This window comes from Haliotis rufescens, unplaced genomic scaffold (genome assembly GCF_023055435.1).
Source record: "Haliotis rufescens isolate VD_foot unplaced genomic scaffold, xgHalRufe1.0.p SCAF_15, whole genome shotgun sequence".
Taxonomy (NCBI): domain Eukaryota; kingdom Metazoa; phylum Mollusca; class Gastropoda; order Lepetellida; family Haliotidae; genus Haliotis; species Haliotis rufescens.
In genome coordinates, this window is record NW_025963835.1 from 21,879,819 (window position 1) to 21,896,011 (window position 16,193).

General features: G+C 40.5%; 2 protein-coding genes across 2 annotated transcripts in view; both read left to right on the top strand.

Moving 5' to 3' along the window:
• Positions 1-207: 207 nt before the first annotated feature.
• On the top strand, positions 208-9,989 carry LOC125380078 (E3 ubiquitin-protein ligase TRIM71-like). Its single transcript, XM_048396313.1, has 3 exons — positions 208-1,390; positions 7,145-7,186; positions 7,733-9,989. The coding sequence occupies exons 1-3, from the start codon at positions 217-219 to the stop codon at positions 8,362-8,364; spliced, it is 1,848 nt and encodes a 615-aa protein (XP_048252270.1). The 5' UTR covers positions 208-216; the 3' UTR covers positions 8,365-9,989.
• Positions 9,990-13,907: 3,918 nt separating this feature from the next.
• Positions 13,908-16,193, top strand: part of LOC124135191 (E3 ubiquitin-protein ligase TRIM33-like) — a 34,135-nt gene continuing 31,849 nt past the window's right edge. The window contains exons 1-2 of the mRNA XM_048396307.1: positions 13,908-13,994; positions 14,731-15,782. The gene's annotated coding sequence lies outside the window, so the exon portion shown is untranslated. The remainder of the gene's footprint in view (positions 13,995-14,730; positions 15,783-16,193) is intronic.

Consider the following 16,193-nt stretch of genomic DNA (forward strand, 5'->3'; position numbering starts at 1 on the left):
GGAGTGGAATTCTGAATCCTAGTCTGTAACATTCGTGTGAAGTGATGACATGCGTATGTGTAGGTGGGAGTCTATGCTTCGGGTAATTGATCACATATATAACCACTGTCTCACGACACATTCAAATTCATAATATATGTTGAAATCCATCACAATGAAAGAAATTGATTCCATTTCATTTAACATGGTCGTGATGATTGTCTTTTGCCAGACATCATGTCGGATCTTGTCTCAGTTGCTGCGATCAAGGATCTTCTAACAGAGTGCCCAATATGTACAGAACACTTTGATGACGCAACACGAATTCCCCGTCGTATGCCATGTTGTGTACAGTCCATATGTCAGCCCTGTCTAGAAACCTGCAGTGGAGGTGCTGCAACCCTATCCTGCCCCATGTGTCGACGGCGACATAATCTGCCTGGTGGGGTGAAATCTCTGCCCAAAGAGACTGTCATCCTGAAGACTCTAGACTACCTCAAGATCCAGAAAGGTCTCCATCTACCATGTACAAATTGCCCTGACAAGGAAACAGCTGTAGCTCAGTGTGACAACTGTGGAACATTTTTATGTTCCATTTGCTTAAGTGCCCATAAACGGAATACGGTATCAAAGACCCACACTATAAATACCTTTGATGAAATGAAGGGCCGACCTGTGCAGAGTTTTCGTCGTCTACATCAGTGCAGTCAGCACCAACAACCTCTACAGTTCTACTGCTACACTTGTGACAAGGTCGTCTGTGTGTCCTGCACTGTAGTAGATCACGATAAAGGGAAGGGGCACAACGTCGTGTCTGTGGATGAAGCACACCAAGGAAAAGCGAAGTCCACAAGTGATGTTTTAGGAAAGATAGAAGAGAAGACAAAGAGACTGAGCGAAACGGAGTCAGCCCTTCAAAAGAAGATAGAGAACATCAAATTGTCAATGAAGGTAGCAAGAGATGATATCAATGAAATCTTTGACAACCTGACCGATAGACTGAATCAAAGAAGAACAATTCTTCTATCAGATGTTGAGGGGAAATCTGCTGAAAATCTGAAGCTAACAGAGGAGGCCTTGGATTCGACAAGACTACTGCTGACTAAAGTGAAATCTTCTTCCGAATACATGCAACAGATGCGCAACAAAGCTGACAAGGTGGAAGATCTACAAGTAATGGGATCATCTGAGGCCTCTTTGATCTCCATGTTGAAGGAGTCACCACAGGAAATACCCTTTGACAGGACTGGAGTCACTTTTGTTCAAGGAAACGTAAAACATCTTCAGGATACTATCAAGGTGGCAGGACTGGTCAGATCAGTCACGTTCTCCCCAACAAAGAGGCCGAATGGTATGCCAGATACAGCAGCATACAACGCCATCACACTGGAACCTGCAGAGTTCCCTACAGGTAGGTAGTAAACTATTACATATTGTTCATCTATTTATCATGTGTGCAGCTACCTCCTATGTATGGAATCCTAGAAGGGACACTGTCGCGTTGTCAAATTGTCGCCCTTACAACAATATAGTTCATATATCGTTATTGTCTGTGTCGTTTTTCATAAACCAAATGTGTCTTCACAGCAAGAAACAACGTTGCTATTTCTATTCAATTTAATTCTGGTCTCAGACATCTTCTCAATTCAACGGCCCTGTCGTTCGCGTCTTTTACAAATGTGAGTGAGTGTATGCGTAAGGTTTTACGTTGCTTTTAGCAATATTCCAGCAATATCAAGGCGGGGGGACACCAGAAATGGGCTTCATAAATTGTACCCATGTCGGGAATCGAACCCGGGTCTTCAGCGTGACGAGCGAACCCTTCAGCCACGAGTCTACCCGCCTGCCCCCTTACAAATGTAGAAGTACCAAAAAACTGTGATCGTGGAATTGAACCCCAGAACCATAACTGTAATTTAGTTCAAAGCGGCGTTAAACCACAGGTCACGTTAGTCACGGGGAGTCCTTGGATGGGTGACTGTGTTCGGCTGCTTGGCGCCTAAGAGTTTCTAGGGCTTCGGTCCTGCCCAACGCTGAAGCACATGCACATGTGGTGCCTCTTTGGGCAAGGAAATTCTCACATTATCAGCTTGTCGTCATGATATTTGATAACTGGTCATTATGTGACTTGTGTGATATCTTGACAGCGTAAATTGTAAGTTATTCTTTATGGTGTTACTACTTCGAAGACATTGAATATGTATACTGAAAGGCAAAAGAAACGTCACTTCTGAAAATACTGATAAAACTTAACAGACACTGGCAGTAACATGTTGTTTGGTCAATAAACTCATTTATCGTTCTACTGCTTCTTTTTGTTGCCTTAAAGTCCATTTAACAATTGAGTGTAAAATGGAGTGCTTTGCCCAAACGCAGCCTACAAAAGTGCAATGGGACTCAGTTGCGAAAAGTCTTGTCAAAAACATGATGCACGTGCATATCGTGGATGGTATGGATATAAAAGACAATCAAAACTGTTAAGCTGGCTTTCGTTATTTCGATTAATCAGCTATGCCAAGATTATCAGGTAATGAGAGGCAACAAGCGATCGGAAGACTGCAAGCAGGCCAGAGTGCACAGATCGTTGCACATGCATTCAATGTCAACGTCAGAACGATATATCGTTTGCAACATCGCCACAACATCACCACCGACGACCGACGACCGACCGCGTAGTGGTCGTCCTTGAGTCACTATTCCCAGACAAGATACGCCCAAATCTGCAGAATCGATTCCGAAAGGCCACTGAAACAGCTGGGCAAACCTTTGGCAACCACCAGCGTGCCATCAGTGATCGTACAGTCCGGCGTCATCTAACTGCCAACAACATCTCGTGCCACCGTCCTGCTCGTGTACCCATCCTGAGAGATCGTCACCGACAGGCCCGACTGCATTGGGCCAGGCAGCATCAAAATTGGCGTCAACAACAATGGAGAAGTATCGTCTTCACTAATGAAAGTCGCTACTGTGTTTCAACGGTGGATGGCTAACGTTATGCTGATGCTTGTGTTATGGAACGAGACCCGTGGGACGGCCCAAGCATCATGGTTTGGGTGTAATCGGACTGAACTTTTTTTGCCCGTCATCAAAACCACACCTTTCAGCAAGACAACGTCGGTCCCCACACTTCCAGAGTCACCAGGGACTTCCTCCAGCAGCACAACATCCAAATCATGCCTTGGCCTGCCCTCAGTCCGGATTAGAATCCCATTGAACTCTTGTGGGATGAGATCCAACGCCGACCCAACGACGTACGCCCAAGGCCGACAACTACAGCAGAACTGCGTGTAGCGTTCCTGAGGATATGGACCCATATCCCCATATTAATGGCCTTCATCAACAGGCTAGTCCACTGCATGTACAGGAGAAGTGTGGCTATAGTCAACGCCCGTGGTGGCCACACCATGTACTGATTTTGAACCCCCCGGCTATGATGTCTTTTGTTGCCTCCCCAAATTCACAATTCGCTAAAACCTTCCCCAGACTGTGGGTCAAACACTGACTTTCTCCGACGAGATCATCGGCCCTGTTATTCTACCGCTTTTGCGTCGTCATGGCCCAGGCATTACCTTTCCTCGTGACAACGCCCGGCCTCATATTGCTCGACTTGTTCGATATTCTCTTCAACAAAACAACGTGTATGTTATCCCCTGGCCGGCTCGCTCCCCTGATCTCTCACCAATCGAGCACAAGTCGGATGAGATGGATCGGCGCCTTCAACGTCAACCACGTGTTCCACAGACGCTCCAGGAACATATTCCAGCATACATGGACAGATATCCCACAGGACTTCCATGAGACGAAGATGTGTTGCTTGCATCGCAACCAGAGGTGGACACACACGCTATTGATGTGTAAATTGACATTTTGGCATGTTCATGTTTTTTAATGAAATCACGCATTTTCTGAAGTCAGTATGGCAAATTAAACCATTTGAATTCTTATAGGAGTCTTTTATCTGTTGGAAACCGAAATTGTTTCAGATTTGGTAAAAAACGGGTGGCCTAGTCGTCTAAGGAGCCGCGATTCGCTGTGCAGAGTTGTGGGTTCGAATCCCGGTTCGCCCCGATTTTGTTTCTTGGTTTGTCAGCACCATACCCGTGCTCGTTTATTTCACCGAAGACCTGCATCACATCGGGCTTTCCTCCCACATGAAGCTGACACACCGTGATATAACTTGAATACTGTTAAATGCGGCGTAAAACACAACTCACTCACTATTCAATGTCACAGGATCTTTTGTTGTTCAGCAAACTCCCGAAGACTGTTTCACAACAGGGGTGATTCCAACTTTCCAACTTTCCAAAAGTGAACTTCCCCTTTGTGACGAGCAGTATTCCAGCACCGACGTTTCAGCATTTTTAGGTTACACTAGTAGATGTTCTTTCTCCGAAGATTTCTAGGAGCGTCAAACGACTCTTTTGTTCAAAAGTTGTGATCTGTCTCTGATGTTTCTGAAAGCTGTAACATAATATTCCATATCCAATACTATCACCAATGTTCTGCTCGTGCAAACGTAACCAAATCCATAAATGTCAAGTAAATGTTTAATATGAGTTGCCCAAGTAATTCTATCACATTCATCCAGCTCCTTCATTGTGAATAACATTGTCGGGGATATCTGTCATCATTCATTCTAATTGGTTTATACCAGCATTTAACACTCTTCATATGATAATCCACGTAAACCATATCTGTGTCACATTAAATATATCATTCAGAATATTCAGTTATTTTACAAATTGACTGAAAAATGTATCATAACGAATTCCAATAGATGTTTAATTTCACACCCCAGCTGAAAATGATAGGATTAAAACAAAACGAAAGTCAAAGTACATTTCTTTATTTTTTGGTCTATATGTATGCTGTTATGGAAATGTTTGTTGTTACGTTTGATTTATGTTTCCATAAATCGAACACAAATAGGGCCGTAGTTGCATTAATGCGCTGAACAATAAACTAATTTTGTTTTGTTGTTCTTTTGTGTTAAGGATTAAAAAGACACCCTGTGAAGTCATAACTTCAACGTACTTATTTAGAAGAATTGACTTCATATGTAGCCTCAGCTACAAATATGCAAATATTTCAGTGTACACGTAATTGACACTTACGTTTGTGCGGATGTGTTACATTAATGAACATAAACAAAAGACATAAAGACTGTTCCCTGAATACATACTGCAAATATTGATCGATAACAATATATATAGTTATTTAACATTTCGACTAACAGACAGCTCATAATCACTCAATGATAGTGTTTACTTTCACAGATATAGATACTGAAGCTGAATTCGTTGAGGTCACAAATCATAATTAATGAGGATATCATACTACATAAAAAGGAAGTAATAACGAAATGGATGGGCGTATCACACATGTGAATTAGTCCCCAGATTCAAGCATTCATGACTCATGGTGTGCCATCAATAATCAAGTGCCAGCATATATGATGAAAACTGAAAATTTGATACATGTTTGTTTGACGTCATGACTTGTTTTATGTCTTTGGAGATGTGGCATTGAGACAAGACGACAGTGGTATATTGATAAATATATATTTCATCAACATTCGTTCAACTGAAAAAAACAACCTGGATGTGTAAAACAGAATTTGATACTTTTTCGGCAACAATAAATTAGGCCTATATGATGTAAGTAATGTCTTTGAAAAAAAAAAATTAGTTCGTTTATTTTAATTTCATAACATGCGTAATTGTTGAACATTAATATAATTTAATCCAATTTTTTTTCTAAAAAGTCTATTGTTAATATCGGACGTATGTGTTTAAATAGAATGTGTTTATTCTTTTCATTTTGTCTCAGTATTTTACATATTATAAGAATAAAATATGATTAATTTTGTTATTTAAGCATTGGCGTGCATGCACCGACGTTTATACAGTTTGACCCTTGCTCTATGTAAGCCCATCCTCACACAAAATGTCAAACTGAATTCTTATCATTCTTTTATTTCACTATTTTATGCCTCGAAGGATGTGTACACATCTTCAAATAGTAGGTCATGTTTACACTGGCCACCGTTAACCAACCAGCTGCATCTCGGAGAAATAGTTTCTCAAAATAAGAAGTGAGATGAGCGTATGTATGCTCAAAATGTTCCACAGTAACATCGTTTGTAGTTTGGTTACAACATACATGTACAAATGTAAAGGGTATTAACGTCGCTTTCCAGATTATTGTACTGACATAGCTACGTTTGCGTGCATGTATGCGTATATATATATATATATATATATATATATATATAATATATATATGTGTGTGTGTGTGTGTGTGTGTGTGTGTGTGTGTGTGTGTGTGTGTGTGTGTGTGTGTGTGTGTGTGTGTGTGTGTGTGTGTGGCTCCTTGTACTGCTCCTGTTGCTCCTTTGGACCAATGCCGATTTCTTAGAGCTAGGACACCGAGATACCATGACGGAAAGTTCACTTCGGCAATCATGTTTGCGGCTTTTTTTCTAAAACGGACTGAACGATTCTTTGGTTCGTGGTGACGTTTCAGAAAAAAATTGTTGTCTTGACAAATCAGATGCCAGTGATCTCGACTCAACCCCGGATAATCACAGAAAAACACATCTGCAGCAGAATTCAAAACTATGAAGTGCGTTTAATGTGCATGATGTTGAATATGTTCTATTCGACCTCAAAGACATATATGTCCCTGTGGTATCCAGGGGATAACGGTCTGTCAGACATTATCGTGCCCTGTCAGCTTGACATGGGACGAACACCAACTTGGCGCACGTTGATGGCTGGGATTCCATTACGTGTGGCAGCTGATACAGTCCCGTCCAGTGAATTGCATGTTGTACTTCCCTTTTCACATGATGATTCTGTTAAAACAGGAACGTTCTGCATTATTTGTTTGTTTGTTGTTTGAATTAGCACTCAGCAATATGTCAGCTATATGACGGCGATCTGTAAATAATCGAGTCTGACAGTCCAGTAATTGACACAATAAGCATCGATGTGCGCAATTGGGATTCGATGACATGCACCAACCAAGTCAGCGTGTCTGACCACCCGATCCCGTTAGACTTATTCTGACCCGGATCTTCACGGTAGACCTTCTTCATTAAAGTAGTGCGAGCAGGCAGTACGTGTACATGGGACACACATAATGATTAATATCTTTGTTTCAGTGATGGAGATGGACCGGAGCCTCTGTGACCAGGAGATAATATGTAAGATCTGCGTCCTTCACTCAATGATGTTACAGTATATTATTAATGGGTTTTGTCATTCATTTGTCTGTTGAGTTCGATAGGTTCGACCACTTTCGAGATCTAAAAGAGCGTAAATCGCAGTGTCAGTCAATGTTAAAGTATAGGAGCTATGATAGGATTTGCGTTAGCGATGTTCCATGCAAGAGGTTCTTGGGTTTTCAATGTTATGTTTAAGAAATATACGAGTGAGTGAGTGAGTAAGTGAGTGAGTGAGTGAGTGAGTGAGTGAGGTTTTACGCCACTTTGACGTGGGGAATCAAACCCGGGCCTTCGGCGTGACGAGCGAACGCTTTAACCACTAGGCTACCCGACCACCCCAGTATATAGGAGGAGAACGCTTATGACATTTGAAAGTGACATAACACGTCTTATAAATGTCTATGATAACTTGTGACTTTCTTTTTCTGGTTGGTAGATAGCAGTGTCTTGTCAGTTGGGAAGTTAAAGTGTTATACATTACAACAAGATGTGTTGGTATTTATTATGGACGTTTTCTTCCGACAGGTCCGACTCTGGAATGGGACTCAAGCACTGCTCATGACACTATTGACGTGTCTGGATGTGTTATCACAAACACCACCTCAGCCGGCCCTTCTCATGACACAGGATGTCGGATGCAAAGCATCAATTCATGTCTGGCATCAAGGCCTTTAATGGTTAAAAACTGTGAAGCCCAGCGATGCATGTATCGAGTAAAGTTTCGGGTTCGTGTAAACGAATTGATAGAAGATAATCAACTTATACATGAGATTGCCCTGACCCCCACCCCTGTAGATGCTCTCTGTTATCAAGGCACTGGATTGAGTGTACTTGTTGCTACATGCCTCAACCACAAGCAGCAGCTGTGTCTCCGTGTGGGCTATAATAACACCTTCCTCACTGATCGCCCTCTCATTCAGAACAGAGTTGGACAGTCTTATGACCAACAACTGTGTTTACTGATGGATGGGGTTAATGACAAAATATTAGTTATTGATGCCAGTGATAACACAGTGTACACCACCGTCACAGATGTAGCTTTTGACAGACCCATGTGGGTCATGATGTATGTTGGTTGTGCCGCGAATTCAGATGTAAGAGGAGAACTGATTACAGGCCACAACATCACAGGAACCTTCGCCAACTACAATCATTAGACTAGTTGACACTATCCACAACAATCACACACTCTATGTAACATGCAATGTACACAAGCACAGCTCAGTAAAATAATATGTATGCCTTTGACACATTACCAACTTGTGTACATATGTAAAAACACGTTTGATTTACATGTTCAATACAAATACGAATGTACCCGTGAAGATCCGGGTTAGAATCCTGCTTGCCGCAAGAGACGACGTTGCTTGTCGTTAGAGGCGACTAACGGGATCGGGTGGTCAGGCACGCTGGCTTGGTTGATGTTTGTCATCGTATCCTAATTTTGTAGATCGATGTTCATGACACGAATCATTGGGTCCAGACACTTCTGACATTTGAAGCAACACGGCTGATGTTCAGTACCTTTCCTCAGTATCTTACTATCTCAAAGCATAAAGCGATAAAGTGGACATTCGTTAAACGCAGACTAGAATAACAAAGTTTACGACTGAACATTCTCATGCTAGCATAAAATGCGTCTTACGTTCGAAGAGTGTTATATCATACAATCATATCAATTCTCAATTACCTATCATCGCATGCTGACTACGGCAAATACTATTTCAAGTAAACATGACACTGTTGTGTCGTTGCCGTGGCTCATTATGAATGTATACACACATGCAGGTGGAACAGTACTATCATAGAATATAATATATAAATATAGAATTGACCACAACTTTGAAAGTCCTGACACAAAAAAAGTCTTCGTTGAAATCATCTGAGGATCGCCATATCACCTCAGTCAACGTGTGGCAACGGATAATTCATGGGAGATAACCCGTGTAGTACTAATGGGGCACCACCACATCCTCGCCTGTAATCAACTCATTTCAACAGTCCCGTGATGTTTGTTGTTACCATGTTTTACTGCAATTGTAAATAGCCCGTATTTATGTATTTTCATTTTTTAGACATGATGTACTTTTTCATCTGATTTCAAGTTCTCTACTTCGACCATGTTTATGACGTTCACAAAGGACTACGTCATTTAATGTCAGCGAGATTGTTATATATAAAGCTATGTCAGTCATATGACGTCATCTGAGTAAGTAAAACACCCCCAATGTAAGGGTTGGACTGGAAATTATATTTTCATTAGGGTTTTTATGACTCGGGGCACGGGCTGCCCAGTCGTCCAATGCAACATGATTCGATGTGTCATGGACGGGGATAGCCAGGTGACCGTGCTTTAGAATGTTATACTTGGATTAAGGTTCTTGGTTCATGACTAATATTTCCGTGATTTCAACATTAAACTGACGCGCTCTTATTTAACTGAGCTAATGCTGAAAGGAACTTACACACTCCAACCCAAATTACTTTGACGACACAGTAATGATGGCTGACTTGACCTGGAACAAGAAACACTCTTAAAATATGAACGTGTGTTTCCTACCTGTGTAGTTATGTAGGATGGGGTGAGGTTGGGTAATTTATGTTTCTATCGTTGCTTCAAGGTAGGTTGGGGTGAGGGTGAGTAGGATGTCAACAGTCAAGGCTGGTTAAAAATAATCGTGTGAAGATCATTGTTTCGACCCTGGAAATCCAGACTAAGCCTATTTTGGAAGATTGACCGGTGTTGCTTCAAGATAGGATGGGGTGAGGTTGGGTAGGATGGGGTGAGGCTGAGTTGGGTGGGTTGGGGATAGGGAGGAAGTCGTATTCAATGAAACCTTTTCGAATGATATTTTTTACGTGACTGCTTCACCTCTTGCATAACACCACAGGAAAGAAATCATCTGGTAAAATTTGTGGTCATGTTATTCTCTGTGGAATTATTATCCAAAGTTCTTTCAACAGTGATTTATCAGTATCAGCAGTAATAATTTATGTTTCTACTGTCTACAACAAATATCTATTTGTATTATGATGTTATCTTAACTGGATTATGAATGAAATAGTGAAGTGCAACATTCAGGTTATGTTGCCATGTTATGAATGGGGCTTCAAAATTGCTTGAATTTGTGTGATAAACATCGTATTTAAACTTACCCTGTTTTGAAATTTGATGTAGTCCCACTGTAGAGGAGATACCTCTTATTTGAATTTGTAACCGAGCGCTTTACACGAAATAAGATGACAACCCGATCTATGATGTGGTTCCACATTAACCGGTTGATTTACTGGGAATGAGCCTGCTGGTGCAATGTCATTGTCAATGGAACTGGAACAGCCGCTTGTTAGGCATTTTATGACACAAGTGATTTTTTTACCTGTCAGTTTCAACATTTCACGGCATTCGACGCTAATATTTGAAAGAAATGTCACAGTTGTGGCTCTTACACAGAAGTTCTGTAGCGAGAAAACGCTACATTCATCATGAACTAGTGTCCAGAATAAACATTTGTGCCCATTAGACAAGGCAACTATGCGTACGCACGTAGGCTTCAAACATTCCATTGAGTGGTCACTGAGTGCATCTGCTGAAATGTCAACAGTCAAGGCTGGTGAAAAATAATCGTGTGAAGATCATTGTTTCCACCCTGGACATCCAGACTAGGCCTATTTTGGAAGATTGACCGCTGTTGCTTCAAGGTAAATATTAATGTCAATGACTTTATGGCTCTCACATATACTTTTGTGGATTTTCTACAGCCACTTTAGTGTATTCACCCGTTGTAATTACTTTGCAGTAATTTGTACCGATTTGAAAACTTAGTTAAATCTATATGGCAGTTGTTGATTGTATAGCATTTCTTTGCCGTTTGTTGGGTTTCACACTAAATTCTTTTACACATTGATTGATAGGTCAACTTGTTTCAATTTCAATTTCAAAATGTATTTGTCAACTTGCACTTTTTTATTTATTTACCTTGGAAATCTAGAAAGATCCTGACAACTTCATGCGTGCTGAAAGAGGCAACCAAACTACGGATCAGATGGTCAGGTTCTGTGACTTGGTTGATTGTATGTCATTGGGCATGCATGTTGCTTTCAACCACCGGTAAGCCTGATCTAGACTCGATTATTGATAGGCCCCCATCCCATGACACAGAAGGAGCATTACCAATTCCATCTTCAAAACTACCTATACTCACTTGCAAGTAGCAGCCTTGTTAAAGGCGACTGCTGTAATCTATTTTGTGAATTTGTGACTGTTTCAAATTATTAATTTAGGTAGTATTTTATGTTGCTAATGTCAATCGCCAGGAAGGGCAACAGGTACCATCTTTTAGAGTATTTTGGTATGACGCGGCCGGGAATTGAACCACCAACTTTCCGCTATCTGGGCAGACGCACTATCCACTAGGCCACAGATGCGATAAATATGATGCTTGAAGGAGATGTGACATGGCAAATGTACAACCTGATTGTATCTGATTCATTGTAAACAATAAATGTGCTTAAAGGTGATAGTACTACGGGTTAAAACGCTTTATAGCGCTTTTATTACTTTAGGTTAAGTTCTTTTAAATTATGACAAGCTAACTAACTCTAAGCTATGCCGTCTGTGACAGTTAAACTCAAACTGAAAAGTTTAACTTCAGTCAAACTATTGTTAACAAGGAGATAAGTACATATCTAAATATGCTACCAGTGATAAATACGACGAACTGACGTCTTTGCACGCGGAGAAAACAATCAAATAAAGTTCAAGGAATTGCTTCATGCATGAAGTCGCTAAGGTCAAATATCGCATCTCCATGATAATACATCAAACGTTTTGAATGAATGCGGAAACCTAACTTAACACATCTGAAAGAGCATATTTTATATTGAATCTGTTTTTTACTGTTTTATTGTATATACCTTTTTTATGATTGCAAAGATTATTCCTGTGGCTATACGGGTGAAATGTTGACGAAATGATGTTGTGTAACACAATCACTAACTGAAACAGGAACGCGGCCATTGAGATAACCTACAACGATAACATCAAACCCTATTGTAATAACTAACCCGGCCGTCTATGTGAGCATTGTCAAAACCTGTCAGTTCTCGTGTGTGTGACACATATGCAGGGCTGTAGGTCAGTATACGCCCCACGTGCGAATTACAACAGAAATAGCTTCAAGAGACGTTCGTGAGTGAGTACAGTTTATGTTGCAATAACCTAGGATATAACTTTCTTTTTCAATAACACACTCTGCAATAATCCAGCTATAAATCGGCGGCCTGTATATAATCGAATCTGACCAAGATTATCCAGTGATTGATAATATAATGAACAGCGATCTATGCTGAGGTATGATGACGCCTAATCAACCAAGTCTTCCAGCCTGACCACCATATTCATTTTCTCGCCTCTTTCGAGCCGCATAGACTGCAAGTGACTAAATTTAATAGAGAATCCCCAGGAACCAGAGGCAGGATGTTTCAGAATCCATGCAGAAACTGATTATTGTTTTTGAAAGGAAAGGGCATTGTTATACAGGATATATGAAGACTACTGGTATAAGTATATTTAAGCCTCGCTTAATTGGATATGTGTTTAAAGATGTGTGTGTATCTAGAATCGTGAAAAAAGATATTAAACTATTCGTGGTTGTGAATGGTGTAAACCTTCATTTGCCTGACATCATCAATACTCCACGGGGTGGATAACACTGTATTCTTCTATATGAAGCAATGTCAACACACATCGTTCTTTAGTATCAGGGTGCAATATAGTGTAAACACGGAATATATACATATATAAAAGCACAAATATATTGACATACAAATATATATAACTATAAATAATATATACATATATATATTTGTGTTAGTTTTAAGCCACACACAAACCTACAGACATATGAGGCTATGACAACGCGAGCATGTTATTGACCTTACCATGTAACCTGCCAAACATAGCACTGACCAAAGATAATAGAACGTCAGGAAAGAAGACGGATCCTTGTGAGACATTAAAGGCTTTTTTAGCAGTGGTTTTAAACTCAATAATGAGGCCTTAGAGTCAACTAAACAACTGCTAGACAAACCTCAGGTAAACTCTTCTTTGGACAACCACACGGCAGATTAGGTGTAGAGCTGACCAGACAGAAGGTCTACACATTATGACGTCATCGGCTGCTTCTTTCACAAAGATGTTGCAGGAGTCTGACATTGAGATACAATATACGAGGACAGGCGTAGGCCTTGCACCTGCCAACATGACCAACCTTTCCTCCGCCATCCAGGGAGCAGGACTGATAAGGTCAGTCGCATACTTCCCAACAGAGAGGCCGGGATATGTACCATTGAATGACAGATACAATGCCATCACACTGACACCTGCAGAATTTCAAAAGGGTAAATTAATTTTTATTATGTACATGTATGTAAAAATATCTGTAAAATGTTATTGTCGACATGAGGTAGCTGTGGTTCGACAATTTGTGATGACTACTGTCCCACGTCTACTTATAATGACTTAACTTTTTAACTAAATGTAAACGGTTGTGTATATACATATATATATATATATATATATATATATATATATATATATATATATATATATATAATTGTAGTTTGTTTGAGTATGTTGTAGTAAAACTAACATTTAGTTTTTAAATAGATAAAGGTATATCATAATCTTTAGTTCGACAGGTGTTGAATTTACAGTTAGTTACATTGTAATCTGTTTTAGTCGATTATGTGGGCAAGACCATTTCCAGTGGAGGTAAAGCCATTTCATGTGAGATGTCATGTGTTTAAGCTCCAACTTATCTTACTCATGGGCCCATCAACATAAGGGGCACTGCTTGACCTGTGGTGTAAGGCTCCTGTGCGGATTTCCGTAGACAGTTATGCCAATGTCTGATGATGATGGGTTTGAATCATAATTTAACCCTGACCATGACTCTTTGTTTGTCTACATCATACGCATGCTCGTCGGTTCCACAAGCACCAGATGCTTACCGTAAGAGGCGACTAACCAGATCGGCTGGTCAGGCTCGCTGTCTTGTATTTTGTTTGTCATAATATCCCAATTGGGCAGGTCGATGCTCATGATCTCATTCACTGGATTGGCTGGTCCAAACGCGAATATTTACAGACCGCCCTCATATAGCTGGCGGCGTTAAATAACGAACAGACAAAAAATTCCAATCTACAGATAGTCGTGAAGGTTAGATGGATAGATGAAGGACATTTTTAAAAAACCCATATAACTGTTCATATGATTTGCTTTCTCTTGTACTATATATTTCGTTGAAATGAAATGTAACTTTTTTCACTTCAAGGAATAATACATGGGAGGTGGAAAATACATATTTCGTCATGTATCATTTTAATAAAAACATTCTCAGTTATGAGGCGGCTGTCAACTTGAATGGGAGTTATGTTATACTGATTCAATAACGTGTATTTGTGAATTAGATTTACAATGAATGTGTTTTGTGTTATTGGTTTGTCGTTTGTTTCCTCCCTAGGTCCGCTCCTTGAATGGGACTGCAGTACAGCGAGTGACGACATCACTGTATCTGATACTTTGGTAACAAATGAAAAGCCCAAAACTCCGCCACAAGACACAGGATGTCGAATAAGGTCGTGGAGACGTCTGTTGACATCAAGACCTTTGGTTATCAGAGGCGGAAGACGAGAGATGTTTCTGGTGAAAGTCAGCTTCTCTTTGAAACAGGTCACTGAGAAAAGAAGCATGGTATTTGAGACAGCAATGACTGCCAACCCCGCAGATACTTGCTGGAACCAATCAACTGGACTAAGTGTACGCATCATAGGATGTCCAAAGCATAAGCACCAGCTCTGTCTCTGGGTTAGGTTTGATGGCAAGCTCCTCTCTGATATTCCTATTGCTTGCAATCAAATTGGTGAGGCAGGTGCCTTACATCTAGGCTTTCTACTGGACGGTAGGAGCAGTAAAGTGTATGTTGTTGACCTTGACAACACGACAGTGATTCAGTCTGTGACTGACATTGTGTTTGACAGACCATTCTGGGTTATGGCGTATCTAGATGCATCCCAAGATTCAAACATGGCGTGTGAACTTGTATCAGGTCACAACCTTACACTATCAGAAGGAATGACCCAGTTGTTGTTATCTCTATAGGAAGGTGACTGGGCGGGGGAATAAACGTGTAAAATGCGGAAAGAAGGAGCCAGTAAAACATCGTTGGAGAGGATGGTCCCTTGGGCAGAATCCGACGTCCATTGTGAAAGAATAAAGACTTCATGATTATCCCCACCCGTTCAGATACCAGGGACCATTGTGTACATCCCATCCCATCCTTTCTTGCTCACCCAAAAGGCTCGAACCATATTGTGTCTTAAATTCTACTCTACTATGTTTTATGTCAGATGTGGAGGACACGTGATGAAAATTATGTCGATGTAATTCCTTGTTTTAACTTTTCCTTATGTTCCCGCGTTTGTGCAGGAGGACTCTTGAACTACTTTTGCATGTCTTAGTGACGGGTGCCACCGGTGGACCTGGATGCTCTCACCTTATCATCACTAATTGATGGTGATTCATAGACACCTGCTTACAATATAGTCGGAATCGTACAACAGACTTTGCCTTCAAGCAGAGATTTTTCTTTTTATTCTGTAACAGCTTTTGTAACTTTTAATTCATAGTCTACCGAAACGCTAAATACGCAATGCTGATGTTTCTTGATATATCTTTGCAGTACTAATTGATTGATTCTTTTAATTGAAGACAGAAAGTTATCATCAGTGTTTCACATATCGAATATATATATAAACGGATTAACTATGAGTCTTGATACCAGTAAGCATGCCTTTGTTTATCCCTCTTGATTCCTCTTGATATCTTCCATGTCGCCATTACCCCTGATATACAAAACCTGTAAGTTAAACGATTGTGTCTCAACTTGCAAAAATAATTATTTTTCTTCTGGAACACCATTTTCGA

What these genes read in the sequence shown, in the direction of transcription:
- LOC125380078 (XM_048396313.1), top strand. Translation starts at nt 217, where the DNA reads ATGTCGGATCTTGTCTCAGTTGCTGCGATCAAGGATCTTCTAACAGAG. An exon ending in ACCTGCAGAGTTCCCTACAG is followed by an intron (nt 1,391 to 7,144) that starts GTAGGTAGTAAA and finishes TCTTTGTTTCAG; the next exon opens with TGATGGAGATGGACCGGAGC. An exon ending in CTGTGACCAGGAGATAATAT is followed by an intron (nt 7,187 to 7,732) that starts GTAAGATCTGCG and finishes TTCTTCCGACAG; the next exon opens with GTCCGACTCTGGAATGGGAC.